This window comes from Thunnus thynnus, chromosome 14 (assembly GCF_963924715.1).
Source record: "Thunnus thynnus chromosome 14, fThuThy2.1, whole genome shotgun sequence".
NCBI classification, from domain to species: Eukaryota; Metazoa; Chordata; class Actinopteri; order Scombriformes; family Scombridae; genus Thunnus; species Thunnus thynnus.
The window spans coordinates 26,544,516-26,568,879 of record NC_089530.1 but is presented as its reverse complement, the minus strand read 5'-3'; the positions used below and the strand labels follow the sequence as shown (position 1 = coordinate 26,568,879).

Genomic DNA, 24,364 nt, shown 5'->3' with positions numbered 1-24,364 from the left:
CTAATGTTCTTCAGTTGATGTTTTTTACATCCTCTATTTTTACAGCCATTTATTATATGCTGCATCATTGAAGAAGATTAAAAACAACAACTCTTTTTAATACCTTAAAAACCATATGTCTGTTAATTCTTTCTGTGAAACTTACCTGTGTGATCGAAGTAGGAACTCATTTGATGTATTCCCAGGGTGGCGTTGTCGGATTTTTTAACTTAGTCTAACTTGAGTTTTTAGACAACCCCCCATCAGGTTACAGTGGCAATAACAGTACCATGAATATTAATACCATCACTAGTAGTAGAACCACCAGCAATGTCAGTTGCAGCTGCACTTCTACAGTAGTGTATTAAAAGGTCATGTTTGCATATCTTTTTATCTTTTTTGGGGACAACACACTATTTTTCAATGCAAATATCTGTTTAAAAAAAACAACATTTTTGTTGTCAGTGACATATTCTATTGTGTTGGTGTGTGTTATTTCAAAAAAGACATACAGATGTGTTGAAATATGTACTGCCGGTAAAGGTAACACCATATTTGCATTAGAAGTAGTTGCAGTAGTACTAGTTGAAGTAGTAAGAGTAGTGATGTTCTAGTTATGGTAATGCTGGTAATAGTTTTAGCATTGGTTAATAGTTTGAAGAAGTGTTGGTAGTAGTAGTAGAAGTAGTAAAAGTAACAGTAGGTGTAGTTCTTGCAATATTTTATTGATTCCACAGCAGGAAGTTCCTTTATCACTAAAACACCATAAGTGGTTAAATACACAATTTGACAAAGCACAGTTGGGACGCTGCTCATACAGATGGAACCAAATACATCAGCAACATACAATAACAAACCATTAATACAATAACACAACATCAATACCACAGGGCACAGAAGACTAAAAGAAAGCAACAGACAAGTTAACAGACTAGAGAATAAAGCCTGTAATAAAGAAGGACAGATAACCAGCGCCTGTTGTAGACCTGTCCTATTTTCATTAGCTGATGTGTGGAATGCTGCCTGCTTTGTCTGAGCTGTCAGCTCCAAAGTATGCGTCCATCACTGCACGTCTGTGATGTGTGAATGACGGTACGAGCATCACCGCCCGTGACCTTGTCTCAGTGTCAGCCTGAGTTCACGTGCTGGTGTTGGTTGGTCTTTAATTTGTTTTTGGTCAAAATGTGAATGCGTACCTGTAGTGCTCCCACTACTATTATTCCACCTTACTAGTAATACAGGTATGACAGGTACAGGAAGTCGTACGTTGGTGCTACAAAAGAGTATTATGTTGCATCACCATTGTCACTGTTTTTGTAAACCCTCAGCCTCTATCATTACAGCTGCTGCTACTACAAATATGATTACTACTACTGCTACATTTACTACTAAAACGACTACAAATGCAACAATGACTACTGTTATCTCTATGGGAACATCTTTATATTAACAAGACTGCGAATGCACACCTGGTACACAGTTATATAGAAAAAGGAAACTAATGCATCTTGAAGAGTTCATTACTTTCTTTTGTCAACCTGATAAAAATCCAAAGCACAAAATGGGTTTGCACACTCAAATTAAGTAGATATTTTCTTTTTATTTCATTTAACTTGTCCAATTCAAGGACAGGGGAAGAATGCACAGACTATGCCTTCTTCGTGTGTGATTGCATTGCTTTTGACTTTCACTTTGGTTACGCACACTCCAGGTTCCCCATGTCTTTTGGTTGAGTGCTAAGTGTTTTACTCCTAGAGCTGACAAAAGAAATGCCATTCATTTCACACAGGGTTACAAAACAATTAATTATTTAGTTAAAAAGGACAAGTTAAAGAAAGAAATAACAAAAGATATGGAGAGGTCTATCGAGAAAGTACACTCATGCTCATGTTACCTTTTCATTTGATTATATTTTCACTGTCCTCCATCAACTCTGAGGTCACGAAGGTACACCGTCCTGTCCTGCTTTGTCATCTGCACTATAGTTTGATTGTACAGAATATTTTGGATTTTGCCAGTGTAGGTGCATGGTCAGGTAGTAACAGTCGAGCAGTCACGCCTGTTCGTCATTCAAGTTTGTGTGTGTGTGTGTTTGAGCACGTGTGCCTACATGCTTGCTTTGTTTGAGCCTCAGGCCTATTTATGTCAATCTATTATGTCGTCTCGTCAAGATACGCATCTGTGGTTGTGTTTGGTCTGCTCTGTCTCTTTCTCCTTCTTTCATTCATTTCTCTCACTTGTCCTTCTCCGCAGACTCGGGTTACACTCCTCCATCAGATGGCGTTCTGCCTGGCTGAGCTGCACTTGTGGTCCACCAAGAGCTCACTCCAAGTCAAAGGTAGAACTTATCAACAAGTTCAATCTGCCTCTCAATAATTCTCCTGTTCCTCTCACTCCGTCTTGCTCTGTCTCCTTCTGTCATCGCTCACTTTGTTTTCACACCCTCTCTCCACCTTACCTATATCTACTTCAACAATCTGACTCCCAAGTCAACACCAATTCTCCGTCTGTTTTCACTTTCTCTTTGCTCACTTCACAGTATGGTTTATTGCATTACACAACATTCTTCATTTTACGACATTAAACTGTATTTGCACGTTGTTTAAAGTGTAATTGTTTAGCATGACCGCAAGCAACTGAAGAAAACGATGAGAAATGTTTCCTGAGACCACCCACACTGGAGCTTACGGGGGTGCCATCACTCTATATTTGTTGACAAGGAAAAACGAAACTTTTGATCAATATTTCCACAAGCACACCATTACTCTGTAGCATTGTTACATGTCTAGCCTATTACTAAAGTTCACAAATTTGTTCTTTCATGTTAAAATCAAGTATAAAATCAGATTGACATTCAATAAAATTCATCAAAAACAAACTACAGATGAATAAAACATCTAATAATGTTGAAATCTCTGTACATATATTGTTGTATGGACATGACTTTGAGAAGATATTTCAGTAACTGCTCATGGATCAGTGAAGTCAGCTGCACATTGCACAAATAGATGAACGTTAACTGGCAGCCAATCGTTCCTCGTCTGGCCGAGTGGGCGTGGTCTAAGTGTGACTTTTCTGGCAGTTTTTGTGCTGTGCGGGTCTGCTCATCACCTATCAGTCCATCTCTTCTGTCAGACGGAAATGCTCCGTTTCTCCATTTTCTTGTTTTCTCCTCCCTTCCATTTCTGTTTTGTCTTTCACAGTCTGCTGAGCTTTAGACAAAGATAGTGTCTCTCGGAGGCTGACTGCGTGTGTATCTGTGTGTATATACTGTATGTGTGTGAGTTTATGTGTATACACAAAGGTAAGACAGTATGTGTATCCTGGGTGACACATCCTTATTTGTTTGTTTCTTCCTGCTGTGTGTGTCTTCTGCTATCTTGGAAAAAATGTGGATGGATACAAGCGAAGAAGCCTGGTCGCTGAGGTGTGACACACCCTATCACCACCTTCCTTTCATCATATATACATCCACCTTAAAAACACAAGTATAGATTCATAACACCAGCATCTACAATGCAGTAAAACAAATGTTTTCTATGCTGTTTGTGTGTATATCCTACATGTGATCGCCATGTTTATACAGCTCCCACAAGCCTTTTACTGTTGGCCACTGAGCAGCTTCACACATGCAGTTTGTTAAGAGCTTTACTTTGTTGCATTTCCTCAACAGAAATCATTGCCGAGGGGAAAAGAGCTATTCATACATTACACCCACACAGATGTTAAATGAAGATTCAGATTTAACTGGTGACCTTTTTATCTTACCTTTCTACTTGCTGCTGCTGCATAACTGTGATGCTTCATTGTTAAATAAAGGATTTTAGTCCATAAAAAGGTTCCACAAATAAAGTTATAAAGTAATTGAACTTTGGATAAGTAACTGAACAACTGAAGACTGTTCTGATACCAGACAAACTGAAGCATTGTCTTCTGTAAATGCTTGTAGACAAGCTGTGAACAAAGAGATAATTTGTTATATGCTACATTGTTGGCAAATATTTGCCTGCTTACAAATCCAACAGACAAGAGCAATATGAGCATCCCATTATAGTTGTGGTTTTGGCTAGCAGAAGAATAAAATTCCAATATTCTCTGGTACAGTTCACAAACTGCTGAGAAAAATAAATGGGCCTTTAGCTTGTTAGATGTTGGACTGTCTTCACCAGCCTCGTTACCCCTCCTCTGCTGGGCAGGTATAACATATACTGTCTTTAAACTTGTTTGTTGAGAACAGTTGCCAATGGATATGAGGGGATTGATGAAAGCAAAACGAAAAAATTAGCCAAAAGTGGCTAAATACATAGAGTTGGGTGTTAATTCTCAGCCAGTGTGAAAATTAGAGTCATTTGCCAATGTTAATACCAAAAGTATTGATTAATACCTTTTATACAAACGTTTTAGAAACACTTAAAACATTGTCTATAGAAAAAAAATCTGATCAATTGATATTAGTATTGGCAGATATTCAAGGTTAAGATTTTGAGCCATTATCAGTTGTAACATTGAACCATTTCGTGTGTGTGTGTGTGTGTGTGTGTGTGTGTTTTGTGTTGGTGCAGATAAAGAATGACTCTGCATGTTACCTGATATACTTGTTTACTATGAAAATCCCCATTTGCAAACAAGTAATTAGAGTTATGAGTGCATCTGTATTCAGGTACACTACATGTGGTGTGTGTGTGTCAGTTTGTGTGTGTGTGTGTGTGTGTGTGTGTGTGTGTGTCTGTCTGCCATCAGCTCTCCTGTTGTATTAGTGTGACCTGGCCTCAGGAACAGCAGCAGCAGCAGCAGCAGCAGCAGCAACAGTAGTGGAGTGATAAAGAAACGATGTGTTGTGCGAATCTGAGTCTGCTTATGGTTTTGGGCCTGCAGGAATAACACTGAAAAAAAAAAAAAAGCTCAGCTCAGCAATTTGTGCGTGTATGTGTGTATATCAATCTGTGTTTGTGCATCTATGTGTACGTTGAACATATGTGCGTTTTGTTTTTGTTTTTTTTAGCTGTCCGCTGAACTGGTGTGTCTACTTTTAAATGTATATGTTACATGCGTGTAAATCACAGTCTGTCCCTCAGGTGCGATGGGTTAAGGCACATTCCTGTCTTTATTAATACCCTCCTCCATTCTGGCTCGGACGCGCCCCCCTCCCCAGCCCACCTTCACACCCCCATTCCTCCCTCCCAGGGTCTTATCTAAACCGTGGTGCTGGCAGACGGGACAGGCCACTGGCTGATAGCGATTGTTTATCCCACGGTGCGAAATTGCTGATCTGTCTTCTGCTTTTTCCCTGACAGCTAGATGTTCATCTCTCTCTCTCTCTCTCTGTCTCTCTCTCTCTCGCCCCTCAGATACAGATATTGGCACCTATCAGTACTACGATAAAGGAGAGCCAGGTAAATAGTGTTTATATTGGATGTCTGTTTGTGTTTAAGATAAGTTGCATTTGTCTTGTTTTTGGAATGTATGTGATTTCCTTATATATGAAGAAGGGCTTTTTGCTGCCTCCTGTGCTCACATAAGCTGTAACCCCCCCCCCCACACACACACACACACACACACACACACACACACACACACACACAAAGATTATTAGTCCTTCGTATTATTGGTATTGGTATTGGTATTTACACCCTTTAACTACACATACTTACTTGTCCACACAGAGGCTATTAGTATGTAGGATTTACACCCTAAAACCTTATATACACACATGCACATACCACACACACACACACATACACATGCACACAGGTTATTAGGCCTCCGCGGTTCTATCTCTTACACTCCCTGTGTTGCTGTTGACCTGGGGTCCTGCCACACAGCGATAGGAAAACTAAACTGTTGACTTTCTCCTAGATCACATAGCAAGAGGCCCCATGTAGTCCAGCCTCATATTGCCTCAGGCCAGGAGGCTTCCCTTACCATCAGGAAGTGCTCAAATCGCTCCCCCACGGTCCTAGCAGCGTAGGGACGGGCTGTGTCATCCTTTGCTTTTTTTTTTTCTTTTTTTTTTAGTGTGTATTAATATGACTACACTGTCGTCATTACAACATCACTCACATCACTCACATCACTGACCTGATCTGTATGAAAATGATGCATCTTGCAAGTATTTTTAGATTTGTTTTACTGTGATTGGACAGAGGAGGGTTGCTGCATTATTCGTGTCACATCCTAAAATAAATAAAATAATATAATAATTGCTCAAGCATCTTCAAAATTACGCTTAACTTTTCCAAGCTGGCACTCGACAATTACACTTCAAAATAAGGTGACTTTTGCTTTGTCCAAAATATTAGTGCATTTTGCACGTGAAAGAATGTAATAAATATTATATATGTTTGTAGAGTGCAGTACGTACCACAGACGAGTATGATTGGACTTTCACGAGTAAGAAATTTATTTCTCTTTTTAGCCCCTCTGCTATGCTAACAGTTAAATGGGAAAATGATTTTACGGACATCTTGTCAAAAAAACATTTTTAGTTACTTTAATTTATAACTATTAACTTTTAAAAGTATAAACTATAATTCTATTTTAAAAGAAAGACAACAGCACGTGTCCCCTGTGATGGATGCAGTCAAGACATTTTCTAAAAGGAACAGAAGTAGCAGCAGCCAACTTTTAATAATTTAACCTCTAATGTGTATATATATATATATATACATATTTTTTTTTTATAAATGTCAAGATACAATATCCTTTTATTTAAACCTGCATTAATTGATTTTTTGGGGGGCCTCTTGGGGGCAATGCAACAAGCCGTAAACACAATGTTCATATATTTTTGCCTAATAAAGGTAATATGACAAACAGTTGCTTATTTACACGTCCAGCTGACAAGGAGCAACAGTAGCATTTATTTGGAGTTGTGATTCTGGCCCCCTGGCAAACATAAATATAATATTCACTCTTCTTTTAGCTCTATTTTGGTCTCCACCAACTCCTGAGGGAAATAAGGGCCCTGTAGCAGCTAAAATGCTCAACTGTGTTCACTTGCTAGTCGCTAACTTTGTTTGTCTGCCGTTTGGTGCTGAGCAGAAAGTGTACAGCAGGTTTATCAGAGCTTGAACCAAAACAGTAAATGTGGCGGCCAAAAAACCAAAACAATGAGCTGAAAGACGCTGAAACACTCTGTAGAGCTGAGGGGAGCAGCTTTTACATTACACATAGCTTGGAATTGTCATTTGCCATTTCTTTCTGTTCTCTCTTTATTTAAAGACATCTCTCTCTTCATTTCCCTGTTTCCCTCCGTCAATTCTATGTATTTTTCAGTGTCTCTTTCTCTTATCTGCACGTTTTTTTTCTCTTTTTGTTACTGTGCCTGTCTCGTATGCTTATGCCTCTCTTTCATTGATTTCCTTCTCTTTGCCTCTTTCTTTTCTCTCACCACGTATGTTTTGTTCTTTCTCATTTTGTGTACAGTATGTCTCTCCTCTCTCTTTCTCTGTCTCTCTCTCTCTCTCATCATGGGGTTCTCTCCCTTCTCTCTCATCTGAGAAGCTGCCTTCTCTTTCATTCCAATCTTCAGTGGAGAGACGATGCTCTCGCTCCAAATCCTTTCATTTGGAGGATTACTAAAGTGTGGCTTGATATCAGAGTGGAGGGAGGAGAGGAGGAGGAGGGGAGAGACGGAGCAGGGGGAGCAGAATCACCATCCAAAAGTATCACAACATTTTCACACAGGATTGTAATGATAGCTCAGGTCATGATTCCATTGCATATACAGTAGATTATGATAGATTAAACCGTGTTTGATATTTTGTATGGGCACCGTGGCATTCAGCTTGAACAAATGAAGAAAAAAGTGTGTGGTGTGTTCAGCTACACTGTGAAAAATTACATTTCTAACCAATATCTTTGGCTTCTTATAAGCAAAGATCCCTGTAGTCCATACAGCATTTAAACTAAAGCCAGTGTTCTCTACTTTGTACATACATATGTGTGCAACTTTAATATTTAGGAAACATTCACATGAGCATGTGTAACATATCAAAGTATAGACAACATCCTGTGACTGGTTGAGTGCAAATGAAACAGTCTTGTCATTCTACAATAGTCAATTGGTATCAAGGTAATTTTATTCCTTTGAACATCTGTTTGTTGTATGTATTTGCTTATCTGAAAGGCAAAATGTTAGTTCCACATCTCCCCACTAGAGGGAGACCCAGGCTCATTGGAGCGGCTCCGGGGGTCCCCAGCAGCCAAAAACCCCTCCAGCCCTCCCCACCCAGCCCCGGAGCAGGTGCCCATGTCTGGGCCTGTCTGGCCCCTCACCCCCTTATCTGATTAATACTACTAATCCTGGAGGTGTTCCTGCCTGCCAGAGGGGCCGGCCACCAGACTGGCCACTTTCTTGCTCACAGTGACCGGGCCATGAGGCACGGTTGTAGGTTTTACTTTGCCAAAACGGCCCTTTGGAGTTATGGCAGTGTTTGAGCTCCAGATTTATTCTCTGTTCTTTGTATACATCATATAAACATGTCCTGTACATCTTGCTATTTCCAAACATGAATTTCAAATCAAACCCTTCATTTGGCCTCTTTTCTTTTTCCCAGCCAATCCCCTGGAGCATCACTACTACAATGAGAAACTCCAATTCTGTGAGGGTAAGTTTCCAACAGAAAAACTCGGTGAGAGAGATGATTTTATTCGTCATATCCATATGTGTGTCTGTGTGTTTGGGCACTAATCATCTCACCAGTGGATGACCATCTTCCAGAAATCGTTGTCCTCGTCAATCAACTGTCCCACTTCCTCTATTCTCTCTCTCTCCCTCCCTCTCTCTGCTTTTCACTCAGTAGTGGAATACAAACACCCTTATCAGGAGACGAACACTCATCCTCCTGCCCTCCCCTCCCTCCTCTCTCCCCTGACGCACTCCCCACCACCCCCCCCCCCCCCCCCTCACCCTCCCCACCCTCATTTGCATGCATCTGTTTACCTCCTCTTCCCACTCATTCTTAATAGAGAACCCCACTCCTTAATGGTTCCTTTCAGTAAAGATGAAAAGGGAGACTGTAAAATAAACAGATAGGGGAGTGATTGCACCATATTGAAAACAGCAGTCCTTTCCTTCCCATCTTTCCTTTCCTACTGAAGTTCATGTATATGCGTGGGCAGGAGCAGATGCACAAATTCAATTAGCTGTTTTTTTTTTTTTTTTCATATCCTTCCCTCCCTCTGTTTAACCACTAGAGATGGAGGGGGAAATTAAAATGAAGGGGCCTCGGTGTGGCACGTGTTGAGATATGTGCTGCTAACTGTGAGTTTGCATTTGGGAGATAACTAGAGAGTGCCAAAAGTCCTCACGATTAAGTATTTCCTTCTCCTCAAGGACCAGTTTGTGTGTTTTTGAAGGGACATTTTGCTTACAGTAGAATATTTTGACTCCTTCTACTGGCTACTTCAATCTGAAAGCAGCAGACTTCAGATTTTTGCTGCTTTGGGGATATGGTAGCCAGAAATATAAAACTACATCAATGTGGTTTTAATATAGCAGTTATAAATTTACATTGGGTTTTAAACATAAACATAAATTAGTGATTAAGCTAATGGTACCAGTAGCGCTTAAATTAACTCATAGGGCGATATGAATCATGAATTTCCACATTGTTGATAATAAAAGTTGTTAACCTGTTGTAGCTTCTCATTTTCTAACAGTTAAAAGACTGCAGGTATTTAGTATGCATTGATACTAGTTCTGCAACTAGTAAATGTTTAATAATTGATCAACCTGTCAATTGTTTTTCCAATTAAGCAATTCATTTTTTAGTTCATAAATTGGCGGAAAAAGTTAAAGATGGTGATCAGAATTTTCTGGATCTCACGGTGACATCTTCAAATTGCTTGTTTTGTCCGATCAGCAGAATAAAATCAAAAAGTAATCAATTTACGGTGATATGAAACAGAAAAAAACAGCAAATCTTCATGTTTGAGAAGTTGGAGCCAGCAAATATTTGGGATTTCTGCTTGATAAATGACTAAATAAATGATTAATCGATTATCAACATAGTAGTTGAATAATTTTCTGTCATTCAAGTCAACATTTCAACTCTAATTGGGAGACAACATTTGCTGATGTGTTCATACAAAAGTTCTCGAGAGCTTAAAAAGGTTCTAGGTAAAGTGCGGCAAGTTACTCTGTAAACATTCAAAAACATTGTCAGCATTGCATTTTAGAATACCTGCACCATGTACCTGCACCTCTTTATTCCACCGGACCGTCTTGTCATCACCTTTTATTCCCCATGTCACCCATTTTCATACTTAGATCTTAACCCAGATATAAAGTTCAACCCTTTCACCCTTTCCGGTATTCGCTGCCACATTCTTCTAAATTCCCATGAAGGCCTTTTTTTAAATGATTTCTCCAATTTCTGTTTTTAAAAGTTAAAGTCACATGATCTCCCGATTCTTCTCGTGTTTTCCCTCCGTAGCTCGAGGCTATTCGTGGACCCCCAGGAACCGCCGACCGGAGAAGCTACGCGATTCGTTGAAGGAGTTGGAGGTACCCGCCTCTTCTGTTCAATCCCCCATCACCCCCCACCCCCCCACTGTCTTCTTCCTCCCTCTGGGGATTTTCTGAGTTTTCCCTTTCCGAAACGGCCGATTGATTAACAAATAGGGGCATTCTCTCTCTTTTCTCCCTCTCCCTTCACTCTCCCTGTCGTTCTCGTTTGTTCTCTTCTCTCCCTCTCCTCTCTCATCACCTCTCTTTCGGCCGAGCTCTGTCATCGAGGGGGATATTTGAGGGGATCAGGGGGCTGCAGGCTGCCCCCTCATCCCTTCCCTTCCTCCCTCCTTCTCTTCCTCCTCCTTCCCTTCCTCTCCCCTCATTCATCCCCCTCTTCCTCCGCCTTTTCCTCCCCCCTTCCTCGCCTCTGTACTTGTGGCAGTACAGACCTAGCTTTGTTTGCTGGAACCTGTCTGTGGCTGTTACACACACACACACACACACACACACACACACACACACACACACACACACACACATACACACACTCCCCACCCATCCACCTCCCTCCTCTCACCCGTAACCATTGTCTGAAACTAGAAACACCCCAGCTCACCTCCACACCCCACCCTCCTCCTCCTTCTCTGTCCCTCTCTCCACCCACCCAATCACCCCAGCTGGGTTTGGAATGTGGCAGGAATGACTGACCTTACACACACACACACACACACACACACACACACACACACACACACACACACACACACACACACAGAGTCCTTACCTGCATCCTTTTTCAACTCCCTCCCACCCTTTTGCAAGCAGGAGCTGCTGCAGTGGCCACCTGTGGTGGCAAGTGTCTGGTACTGTGTACAACCAAGACAATTAATGCAAGTATGAGCAGAACTGGTGCTAAAAAAACACCAAAGTTCACAGTTTTAGGTCTGTAGAGGCAAGGAGACACCACATCCTCTGGTTTATTCCTTACGTGAAATATATGTTTTCTGTATTTGTTGTCAGAATAAAAGTTTTAAACCACCTGTTCAAACCCAATGTTGTGTTGCTCTCAGCATTCATATTGCATCAGGTTTGTGTTCCTGTGGATACGGGTTGCGTTGGCTGCTTGGACTCCTCTGTTTGCTCTGTTTCTCTCACAGTCTCCCTTTTTCTTTCTCTTTGTTTATCTATCGTGCTAATTCAGGAACTGTTGCAGACCAACACCTGCGTTCACACCAGATGGAGGAACAAGCATTGCTGCCAGGTACACACCCTCCTCAGCCCACCGCCTACTGTACACACACACAAACACAAACACACACAGTTCTTTCAGCTTCAGATAGTGGCAGAAGCTGAACGTACCTCCCCTGGTCCTCCCAGACCAGGGGCCTCATTATAATCATTATAATCACAAAAAAGGGCTTGAAAGATATGCAAGTCACTTCCCACGAAAAAGTTGGAATTTATAAAAACAAATGGGAGAATGTGCACACCTGTAAGTAAACTCTGACCCATACGTACAAACGTTTTGGCGACTGGGGAAATTGTCGACGCAGATGGTGAGGTGATGAATTGAAGCCAGATGGTATAATGATTCCTCTCACTTAATATCAGACGTTAATTATAGATCCACTTTATCATAAACATTCAAGCTAACAGTGTTACTTGTGCTTATGCTTGTAGTGAGTCATAATTATTCCATAAGTACCTTTCAATTTTAAAAGATATCAGCCAACTCAAATCTGAACCTATCACATCTATGATTTATGATTGAACTATGAACAGCACAATGTGCTGTCTCACCATCACATTCCCAGCCCCCCAAACTGCAGAGGAGAGGGTCGGACTGTATGGTGCTCACACTCGTGGTCAGTTGTGGAGCAGCACAGTGCTGCTGAAATGCCAGGATGTGGCAGGTGGCAGGATGGAAAGTCTGGCTCGCTTTTCCCCAATATTAAGTGTGAATATACTGATTCCTTTTCACCTCGACCACATTAACTACTGTTAACTAACTGTTTGTATTTTTAAGATATTAAACTTTGTATTAGAGGTGACACTGTTGACTGGGAACAATTAGCTTAAATTAATTAGTAATAGACCTTTTACATTTGTCAGAGTTGAATTAACCCTCATTGAGGAGTTACGGGTACAATTCAAGTTCAATTAGAGATGCCATCTTGATCATCTCTCATACAATTTTATTCAATTAGTCCCTTTCTTATTTACAGTCTTTGTTGTTTAGTATAGTTTTTGTTTTTGTTTCTGTCGATGTTTGGGCAGAAACAGAAAGTGTACTAAGCTTCTGGTTTAAGTTTAAAAGATTTTAAACTGGATCTTTGTCCTCTGTAATCTCCCATGTAAGTTGTTTTTCTTTTTTCTGTTTGTGTGGTACCCTGCAGCTGATGCTGAGCAGTGGAGTACTGGTGACGCTGAATCAAAATGGACCTCAACTCGAACAAGTGTGTGTTGACCGAACATTAGTGGGCCGACTACCAGCCAACACCGTGACTGATGGTTAGTTACACAAACAAACATACAGTATATTAAGACCTGTTCGGTGTGTATTTATGATTTCAGGGAGCTAAGGAGCTTATTTTTACCCTTTGGTATATATTTTATATGTGTTTATTTATTTAAAAAATGTTTTCACCCTTTAAGCCAGCATTGGTACACAATTCATTAAAGCCTTCAGACATTTTGACTGTAATTTTGGTTAGTTCTAACACCTATTATTGCAGGAAAGAATACCTTCTTCTGTATTGTTGCGCTTCTTGCATTCAGTGTATGAAATGATGGTTTAATATGTGGCTTTAATATTCTAGAGGTTCACCCAGGTTTAAGCAGATTAAGGACACAATCATCATTGTTTCCACCACATTGATGGGCCACCTATCTCTGCCCACAGCCATACACACACACACACACACACACACACACACACACACACACAGACATTTGCATTAAAATGTTAAATGTTTCAAAACCACAAAACCATCTACCATGCACTTTCTCCCACACTGTCAGCACCGACTGTGTGCTTACACCTGCTCACCACACATGCAGCCTGACATCTACCACACACACACACACACACACATGCACACTCCCCACTCTCCTCACCACTTTGTCACGCAAAGACTCTCTCTCACACACACACACACACCGATTCGCACACATGACAGGTGCCACAGGTGAGCGAGGCGACTCTGGTAGCTAATTGCGGGCAAATCCTTTTGTGCTGTGTGTGTCCAGGGGCCTTCCCTTAAGAGCATCCATCAGTGTTTTTCCTCCATTGCGCATTCCTCAAGGGAGTACCGCCCCCCACTTGCACTGCGCTCCCTCGCTCTGCAGACCTGGCAGGAGAGAATAAGGGGCCGTGGACACCGGCCCAAATCTGCTAATTATTTCTTTCTTTCTGTATCAATTATTTGTTCATAACACCGCCCTCCTCGCTTCCGCCCGAGGTCTCCAGACACCTGATAAAGCCCCCATAGTGCACACACTCTCTCACTCTCTCTCTCTCTCTCTCTCTCTCTCTCTCTCTCTCTCTCTCTCTCTCTCTCTCTCTCTCTCTCTCTCACATACACAAATACACACACGCACACACTCGTTCTTGCACAAGCACATATGTAATTACAGACGCACAGACTTTTTTTTTTTTTTTTAATACAGACCAACAAGCATTTACTTATTACTTTTACAGGCATACACACACAGAGACTGTAACACACACACACACACACACACACACATACACATTGGCACATACTGAGGTACACACATACACACCCACACACAGCCAGGTACACATACACCCACTCACCTCCCGCTGCGCTCCATTCAAAGCCTCAGAGGCACTAATTATTAGAGTAATGGTTGTGAGAGGGTGGGTTCCGGGGATTTTGTGTATGTGTATGTCTGTGTGTGTGTGCATGTGTGTGTGTGTGTGTGTGCATGTGTGTGTGTATGGAGGGGAGGGGGTGGGGGGCAGCAGGTTAGAGGCTGTTCTCACATCTGTCACTTGTTAAATTAGCCTTAGACAATTAGAGTAGAAAGCCAGACCAGATCACACTGTCGAACACATTTACAATGTACAATTACAGAGACAGTTTACAATTACAATCAAGTTGTGACTGGTGTAAGTGTGTGTGTGTGTGTGTGTATGTGTGTGTGACATGCCATGTAGAAGTGTCTTATTCATGTCTTGTTATGTTATTTTTTATATATATACATATATATATATATTATGTATTTGTATTTTTAATCACTGCAAAGTCAGTTTAAAAATAAATGAAACCATAAGTCACTGTGTAATGAACAGGATTTGACAACTTTCTTAAGCAAAAAGGTTCTTGGCATTTGAATACTGAAGAAAATCCTCTTTTTGATTTGCATGGATTGAACTAAATGTGAGGCCTGCTCTGTTTTACGTATTTGCCGCTCTGAGACAACACTCAACGGCAGCCAGGTCCGCTTTTGTTTCGCAATGTGACAAAAAAAGCAAGCTTAAACTTCTCTTAAACTTTGCATCCTCAGTCTTGGTTACCTCCGTGTTTCTACCATGAGCTCTGATTGCATCATACGGATCAGTAGATTACATATATTTTACACCATCAAAGTATTACCAGCTTCCTTTGGCCGATGTCTGGGCCAAGCTGTGCATATGCTCCACGATTAAGCATCCTTAAGTGATTTTTCATAGCCAGTTTCATTTACCCATGTTTAAATGTGCTTTGGTTAAGCCCATTGGCCTCTTATGTCAACATGCTGCTGAGGAGATGGCATTAAATGGATTTAGGGGACTGTGTGTGTATGTGGTGAGTGTGTGTGCTTTAACATGTGGTTGGTTTGTTTTATGAATGTGGGTGAGAATGCACGTACTGTATGTGTACATGTGTTGGTGTGTGGAACAGTGCATGCATAAAACGTGGTTGCAGGCTTGCATGTATGAATGTATATGTAGTGATCTGTGCATGTGTTTATGTATCTTGGGGGTTTGAAAATGAGTGTGTGTGTGTGTGTCTCTCTCTCTCTGGGGGGTGTATTGGGGTGGGTCATAAAGGTCTGGCCCTTAATACCAAATCAGCCACCTGGTACCAGATTGGGCCACAGCCTGGTTTCATATCCCCTCCTTCATTTGGGACTGAATGGGATTAATCCTAATCCCGTTTATAGACACCCATAGAGATCAATACTAAACTGCATTTAACTTGATTTGTCTGTAATCTATTACAAAGACGCTTACTATTGCATTAAACGTTGTTTCGGAAAGCCAAGGCCTTGTTAATGGCTGTATTTTGTAATGGTTTAAGCCTTGAACCAGTTTTCATTACAAATGCTTTATAATCCAACTCCAGCATAGGGACAGAGGGATTGCACTGACTCAACTGACCTGGTTTAAGATGCTAGTTTTTCTGTATTTTCAAGCAATGTTTCACTTCCCTCATGAATATTTGCATATTAATTTGAAATTTTCACACAACAGAACGATTTGAAGTGTAATCATACCAATACCCACACGTTTATAAATACACACATGCCATGGTTAATTGCCGGTTAGATTTCTAAATCTCGGGGTGCAGCCTTACTCGTTCAACTCAAAGCAGGATATCTGAGAGACATGTGTAACAACCCCCCTCCTTTCCATTTAATTGGTTTCATAAACAGATTAATTTGAAGGAGAGGGGGGCTTAATTGCTAATCAGCGTTTCCATGCAGCTCCTGAAGAGTTGAACAGGATCAAGTGTGTTTTTCTACCACAAAAAGGCCTCAGAGCCTGCAGTGCACTGACAGGAGGGGAAGAGAGAGGAGAACAGGAGAGAGAAGAGATACAAAGAATACAGGAGGCAGGAGAAGAGAGGAGAGGGGGAAATGAGGAGGAAAGGAAAGGAAAAGTGGGAAAGTAGTGGTAAGAGAGAGGAGGGAACGGGAGGCAGCCGGAGAAAGACAACTTCTGGCATGCCACTCCAAACTAATCGAAACTAAATGATACAGTATAAGGGGGACAGTGACACTGCAGTATAATGAAGTGAAGGCATAGAGGACAGTCAGAAAACACCTTCAGGATAGAAATATAATTGGGGAGTGCAGAAATGTCTGAGAATATGTGCAATGTACTGTATACTGTGCAGGATATTCACATGCTCAGCCAAAATACAGAGACTACAGGTATGTTGTCCTCACCACAGTGTAGCAACTGCAGCTATACAACTAGCTAAACTCTTCTCTGCAAATGATTGACTTGAGGCATAGTGAGCTTTCTTTGCTGTTTACTGTTCCTCTTTTGTATCATACAGGGCAGAGTGAAAACTGTAACACAAAAATACAAAACAAATCCCCATTTTACTTTCCAACATGTGCTTTCCTCCATGTAAATACATATAAATGAAATATTTTAATACAAACCAATCAAATTCTTTTTCATGTAAATAATATATCCTTTTTAACAATTATTTATATTCAACCATGAAATTATATACTTACGACATTGCCTCTGTGGCGTTTACAGCATGAATTGCTTTGGATGAACCCAAACACAGGAGAACTGATTCAGCTAGCTTCTTCACTACTAACAGGAAGCGAATTGTACACACGTGACTCCCTCAGTAGAGAAAACCCATTTCAAAATAAAACACATTTCAAAATAAAGGCATGTACAAACTTAGGCCATAAAGGCAACACACTCCCCGCCTGACCTCCGTGAGGTCACCAACTAATTACCACATGAACTAAGCAGGTCTCTGAACATCATTTTTAGCAAGAAGTAAAACAACTTCTGAGACTGGTCGGAAGAACGTCTTTGAATGTCCTTGGTCTGTGGTCTTCTTTGTCATGTCATTATCCTTGTACCACAGGAATCTCAGGTAGTTCCTGTGGTCCTGTCGCACCAAGAAGCAGTGAAACATCTGTTGTATATCTGCCAGGATCGCAACCTTTTCCTTCCGGAACCTCATCAGAACTCCAAGGAGTGTATTGTTGAGATCGGGTCCTGTGAGGAGCACATCGTTAAGAGAAATACCTAAGTGTTTGGCACTTGAATCAAATACCACCCTAATTTGGCCTGGTTTTTGTGGGTGGAAAACCCCAAAGGTTGGCAAGTACCAACATTCTTCACTCTCTCCCAACGATGGTGCTACCTCTGCATGACCGTTCTCCAATATTTTTCCCATGAAGGCCATGTATTGCTGTTGCATCTCTGGTCTCTTATTTAGACTGCACTGGAGTGACGCAAATCGTTTGGCTGCTTGTTCCCGGTTGTTGGGTAGGCGTTGCCTTGGTTGCCTAAATGGGAGTGGGGCAACCCAACTATTAGACTCATCTCTGTAGACTTCTTTGCCCATCAGTTTCAAGAAGATGTCATCTTCAATTGAGGATGCCAGCTTGTTGTCACGTTCTGTGTGATTGAAGACAGTTTGTCCTAACACCTCTTCTGCAGGTTTACTGACCTCTGACTTGCCATCACTTGCTGCTGTGCCATGATCAATCTTTTCTTTGATGTGCAAGAAGCTTGTGCAAGGTTGTAGGAGTGAGGGTCGACCATTCTCAAGCACAGTTGTTTTGAAGGTGTTGACAGTCTGCCTGTGTGCACTTCCCAAACACACTTCTCCAACTAGCACCCATCCCAGGTCTAGCCGTTGCGCAAAGGGGGCATTGTGGGGCCCGTTGACCTGTTCCCTGACCTTGTGCACTCTTATTACATCCCTGCCGAGCAACAGGAGGATCTCAGCAGTCGGGTCGATATCAGGAATGTGCTCTGCTACTTTCGCAAGATGAGGATGGTGTCGAGCTGCACTCGGAGTCGGGATTTCAGACCGATTGTCGAGTATATCATTGCACTCGATGAGTGGTGGGAGAGGGATTATAGCCCTTCCATCCAGCGACTCGATAATGAAGGCTTCAGCTCTACGCCCAGATGCTTCAACGGTGCCAGAACACGTCTTCAAATAGTAGGAGTATGGTTCACACTCTACATTAAATAGCTCAAATAAACTGGACCGTGCCAATGACCTATTGCTTTGGTCATCCAAGATGACGTAGGCCTTAACGTGTTTGTCTGGTTGACCTTTGCGATATACTTTCGCCAGGCAAATCTTGGAGCATGATTGACCAATTTGTCCTGGCCCACAAACCTCAGTGCAGCTTGAGTTAACAACTGTGGTGGCAGTGTTGTTCTCTTCTCCCTCCCCGCCATTGTGTGGTGAAGTTGAAGAAGCCTTAACTTGAGATGCAGGTCCAGGATGCATGGCAGAGTCATGATAGGTGCTCTCACATTCCATACACTTAACTGCATTTTGGCAGTCCTTAGCAAAGTGAGTGGTTGAGCTACAACACCTAAAGCAGATCCCTCTTTCTTTGAGAAAAGTCTTTCTTTCTTCCAGGTTCTTTGCTCTAAAAGCTTTGCACCGTTTAAGGGGATGTGGCTTGCTGTGTATTGGGCAGCTCTTATTTGGGTCACTTACACCTTTCACATTGCTTGCACGTGTGTGTGTAGAATCAACATCCGTCTTGTGAACCGAAATGGGGTTCCTTTCGAACTTTGTGGGTGAGCTGCAAGCGCTTGGGATAGAAAAGCTGGGGTCGTTTCTCTTCCGTGCCTCATAACTTATGAACTGGCTGAAAAATTCAAAGGGTGGAAATTGTCCTTTATTTTCTTCCTTATGTTTTGAACCAGCTGAAATCCATCTTTCTTGAAGCCCATAGGGCAATTTTGCAACTATGGGTTCGATACCACGTGCAGTGTCCAAGTAGGAGAGAGCTGGGAGGTAACCGTCCTCCTTAGCACACTGTACTTCCATTAGCAAATCTGATAGTTCCCGTAGCTTCACGTGTTCTTTTGCTGAAACTCTTGGGAAATTGCCAAGTCGGTCGAAAAGAGACCTTTCGATCATTTCAGGTGCTGCATAACATTCCTGGAGGCGATCCCAGGCCTTCTTAAGTGCTGTGACTGGGTTTGTTATGTGTACTGACCGTATACGCTTCACATGATTGCTGGATTCTCTACCGAGCCATTTTATCATCAAGTCCAACTCCTCAGTAGGTGTGAGGCCTAGCCCTTGTGTGACATTGGTGTATGAAGACTGCCAAGCACGATAGTGTTCAGGCTTATCATCAAACTGATATAAACTTGAATTCACCAGGTCACGCCGAGCCAAGTACTGCACCAGGTGTTCAGTTGTGGGTGCACTGTAGGAAGCTGTAGGCATGGACTTTGGATAGAAGGGCTGTGCTGACTTGTTCAGGTTGGACTGACACTCTTTTGAATCACTCTGTTGGTCAGGTGCTCTGTGCGAAGCCTGATTTTCCATTTTGACTGCTGGCGGGACATACACATAGTCAAAAATGTCAGGGTGGCTAGTGACATTAGCATATGATGTTTCATTTGGAAATGCAGGGGTCCGATGTTCTGGATTAAAGGAATTGCGAGGGCTAAATAATGTCTCATTTGCTGGGGGCTGACTTTTTGGTGAGTGAGCTTTAATGGCTACTTGATCTGGGAAGTCAGTTGAAGGACAGCTTTTATGTGATTGTGGGTCAAAGTGAGAGGTAATGTAGTCACTTGTCCGCTCCATTTTGTCTTCCTCTGCTGGGCCTACCTCATCTAGCACCAACGGACATGCCTGGGCATCTGCTGATTCCCACACGGCTGCTTCAGCCTCTGCTAATGCTGCTTCTCGGCGTATAGCAAGTTCTTCAAGCTCAGCATCCCTCTTTACTTTCTCAAAGTGATATGCAGCATCTTTGTCAGCCTTTATCTTCTGATATTCAGCTTCTCTGTCAGCTATCTCTTTCTTCTGCTCAGCCTCCTTAGCTGCTCTTTCTATCTTAGCTTTAGCTTCTTGTTCAGCAAATGCAAGGCGTGCTTTAGCTGCTTCTGCTTTGGCACGTGCACGTATTAATGAACCACTTGACGATGCAGATGACCGTGAACTCCTGCTAATCACTGAAATCTTGTCATTTTGTTTCCCATCCATCTTACCACGATGTACAACACCAGCCTTTAAATGTCTTTTCACTATGTTGTCCTCACCACAGTGTAGCAACTGCAGCTATACAACTAGCTAAACTCTTCTCTGCAAATGATTGACTTGAGGCATAGTGAGCTTTCTTTGCTGTTTACTGTTCCTCTTTTGTATCATACAGGGCAGAGTGAAAACTGTAACACAAAAATACAAAACAAATCCCCATTTTACTTTCCAACATGTGCTTTCCTCCATGTAAATACATATAAATGAAATATTTTAATACAAACCAATCAAATTCTTTTTCATGTAAATAATATATCCTTTTTAACAATTATTTATATTCAACCATGAAATTATATACTTACGACATTGCCTCTGTGGCGTTTACAGCATGAATTGCTTTGGATGAACCCAAACACAGGAGAACTGATTCAGCTAGCTTCTTCACTACTAACAGGAAGCGAATTGTACACACGTGACTCCCTCAGTAGAGAAAACCCATTTCAAAATAAAACACATTTCAAAATAAAGGCATGTACAAACTTAGGCCATAAAGGCAACACAACAGGACTTAATATGAAAGTGGACGGAAGGCGACATGAATTGGAAACACATATCTTCAGCTTTGTTCCAATCAAACCATCAAGAGCATCAGAAAACATGTCAGAAAAAAATAATGAGTCTCAAGAAATTATTAGCATTGAATGAGTCGTTATTTTTCTTTATAATTTGGTAATTTAAACTTTATTTCTTCATGTAAGTACTGTAATTAAAGGCATCATGTTTTACATAAAAATGATTTGGAAGATAAATGGTGACCCAGATGTGTAGTAACTTGTATGTGTTGATATTTTTGTCATGATTTATGGCTGTGTAAAGAGACAGTGGACTCCTTAAAAGGGACTTGTCATTTCTGTCATTTATATATTGTTATAATGTCGGATGTCTTGAATATGGTCAGTGTTCCAAAACTTGAGGTGAACGTATATAAAAATGACACTTTCAAGTCAAAAGCCAGGGATTCAGCCTGCTCTGAATGCTCTGTTTGCAAAGTTACCTCCACTTCCTTGTCCTACTGACATCATACATGCCTACAAACAGCTGTCCGTTGGTTGCTTTTGTTGCTAATGTTGTTTCATGGGTTGTCTCTGTCGTCCACTCCCGTATCTCGGATCAGATTCAGGCTCGAACATGTACGCATGTATTTGAGAAGTCTATATTTCAAATGAAGAATGAGAAAAGCAAAGCGAAATCTGACTGTTATTGTTTGTTCATGTAGCCTCCATGAAGCTAACCAATCAGAACAGAGTGGGCTCGGGAGGGGGGCCTTAAAGAGACAAGAGCTAAAACAGCCTGTTTCAGACAGAGGCTGAACTGAGGGGCTGCATAAAGAGCCAGTATAAGATAAATAAGGAGCTTTTTGAACTGTAAATCATACAAAGATGTTCCAGTAGAGTCCCCGAATAGAAATGTAGACCTGGAAATGTGCGTAATATGATCATCTTTAGGTGTCATCTCAACGATACATAGAGGTTGTCTTTTGTTTTTAATCATGACATTCAATGACAAATGTGGTGATGTCATTCCCAGCGGTGCTGAGCGATCGGCTGTTCCTGCTGGCCTTCCTGGAGCAGAGCCAAGTGGCTGCAGTCTACCTCAACAAAAAGAACCAGGACTCCCCAGAGACTGGCAGGCGAACAGACAAACTCTCACCCTCTGAAATCAAGGTACAGTAGAACACATTAATGGAGTGTGCATGTGTGTATATGTGTATGTGTATGTAAGACAGGACAGAGTGAGGTGTAGAAGAGACCATGAGAAAGAGAGAAAGGTGTTAAAAGGTTCACTATCACCGTCCAACTCTGTTATTATTCCACCTGATGACCAACATTTTTTCCACTCAAATGTGGATTTGAGTGAAGCCTGGAAACAAAATTATATTCAGTTCAGTCCCATGTTGTTCAGTACGAGGCCATTATAAACATGGAATGAAAGGTAGAAACCATTATAATAGCTTTCAATGAGAAAAATGTTTGAATCAAGGTTTAGTAGACTGAGACACCAGCTGCGTCCCCATGAAACCAGTTTGACAACCTACTATGAAATCTACTCAGTATATTGGCTGGTATGTACAGTAAACTACATACATCTACAAATTATGCAAATAAGGACCTCAGATTCGTGTAACGGTTATCTAATTTTCCAGTAGTCTTTGGAACAACTTCAACAACTGCTTGAGTTTAGCAAGATGTTTATAACCAGTTCAGCAGTTAACCAGTTAACCAGTTTATGTGGGTTTCTGATATCCATTTATCCTATCTATTTGCCCTAATACAGTCAGAGGTGGTAATGTTGGAAAATCTTAAAAATTTTGAAAAGACAATGCTGCTTGATATATTGTATATATCCTTAAAATGTTTTACCCATATGGTCTGAATGAAGAAAACAATCCAGTAGTCTTTCTGAATGTTTGTTAATAATTTTTATGAACAGTGTTTACTTAAATCCTAAAGAATCTCTTTTACAAGGGTGTTGATATTGCACAAGTCCTCCCCTCCTTTTATTTGGGCACCTGACTGCTGTTTTAGGACAAACGAGAATAAAAGGCCGAAAGAGTTTTCCATCCAGTCCGAGTAAGTTCATGGGAAAAGGGCCTTGCGGTTCAAATGTACCCAGGTCACCTTAAACTCTCTGCATCCTTCCTGTGTTTGTTTATTAATCTCTTGTAAAGATGGGTATTGAGAGGTAGTCTGATGTGGGAGGGGGGTTGTAGGTGTTCGTAACAGGTCTGATTATGTGTCATGCCCTTCTTCCCTCCCCCAAAACAAAACTACAGTGTCCTCCTTCACTAGCAGGCTAACCGCTAACCCTGGCATTATCACATTACTGCCAGGCCCTTTTGTTAAGGTGTGTGTGTGTGTGTGTGCGCGTGCATGTTGCTGTGTGTAAAAGCAATCGTTCCTGCCGTGCATCTGTCTCCACAAGCAGAGTCCTGATAAGACACCATCCCCAACACATACACACTCATTCAACCACTACGCCATATTGTACACCCCACTCCTCTGTCAATGCATGTGCACACACACACACACACACTCATGCAACCTGCAACATACACACGTGTGCACACGTATGCCCTGCCACCCATCCCCCACAAACACGCACGCGAGCACACACACACACACACACACACATCGCCCTGGTCCAGTGGGCTAAGCTGGAGAAGGGAGAGTGGGGGGCGTTGAGGGGGGGCTAAACTAATCCGGCCCACAGAAAGTGGTTTTTGATTATTGCTGACCAGCAAACGCCAGCAGAAAAAAAAAAAAATCTAGAAGAGGAAAGAGATGGGTAGGGATGGAGGGATGGAGGGGGCATGGGGGGTGGTGGGGGGGGGGGTAGAGATAGAGTGTGTTATTAACCCAGTGATTTTCAGATTTTTTTTTTTTCTTCTTTTCCATTTCTAATCTGTCAGTGATCTCTCGTTCAGCTGTTTGGGGCAACTCTTTGTTCCCTTTATCATCAGATGTTCTTCCATCATTTTCATTCGCCTCTGTATTTTGTGTCCAAAGCAAATTTCCACCCCACCCCACCCCCCGAGGGGCAAGAAGGGCAGGGATTCAAGGATTCAAGGATCATTTATTTGCCAAGTATAGAAATATAAGGAATCTGTGTTGGTTCAGCTTTCAAAACATGCCAAGACATTTACATTCAGTAAAAAATCTAACATATAACATTAGACAGTGTTACGCTGGGTGTGTGTGTGTTCAATAAAAAAAATCTAACAAATAAATAACAATCTAACAGTTACATAAAACACAGACACTGTTATGATGACACTGTTACGCTGGGTGGGAGGGTGGGTGGGGGTGGTGGGGGGGTTAAAGTGGCAGGTGCAGGGGCATGGACCACTGAACCTCAAATCTGCTCTACTCATACAGTGCAGCTTGTCGATTTACTAATTTTAGCATGT

General features: G+C 41.7%; 1 protein-coding gene and 1 long non-coding RNA gene across 6 annotated transcripts in view; one reads left to right on the top strand and one right to left on the bottom strand.

The window, feature by feature from the left end:
• The window catches only part of wdpcp (WD repeat containing planar cell polarity effector), an 86,795-nt gene that overhangs the window by 23,847 nt on the left and 38,584 nt on the right, over window positions 1-24,364 (top strand). For all 5 annotated transcript variants that reach the window (XM_067610734.1, XM_067610735.1, XM_067610732.1 and 2 more), the window contains 7 exons: window positions 2,233-2,317; window positions 5,328-5,372; window positions 8,538-8,588; window positions 10,419-10,489; window positions 11,637-11,696; window positions 12,832-12,946; window positions 21,985-22,121. In XM_067610734.1, the coding sequence (XP_067466835.1) occupies window positions 2,257-2,317; window positions 5,328-5,372; window positions 8,538-8,588; window positions 10,419-10,489; window positions 11,637-11,696; window positions 12,832-12,946; window positions 21,985-22,121 (540 nt within the window). In that variant the 5' untranslated portion in view covers window positions 2,233-2,256. The remainder of the gene's footprint in view (window positions 1-2,232; window positions 2,318-5,327; window positions 5,373-8,537; window positions 8,589-10,418; window positions 10,490-11,636; window positions 11,697-12,831; window positions 12,947-21,984; window positions 22,122-24,364) is intronic.
• On the bottom strand, window positions 16,685-17,429 carry LOC137196542 (uncharacterized). Its single transcript, XR_010931255.1, has 2 exons — window positions 16,916-17,429; window positions 16,685-16,741 (listed from the first exon to the last, which is right to left on the bottom strand). It is a non-coding gene; the product is annotated as an uncharacterized lncRNA (long non-coding RNA).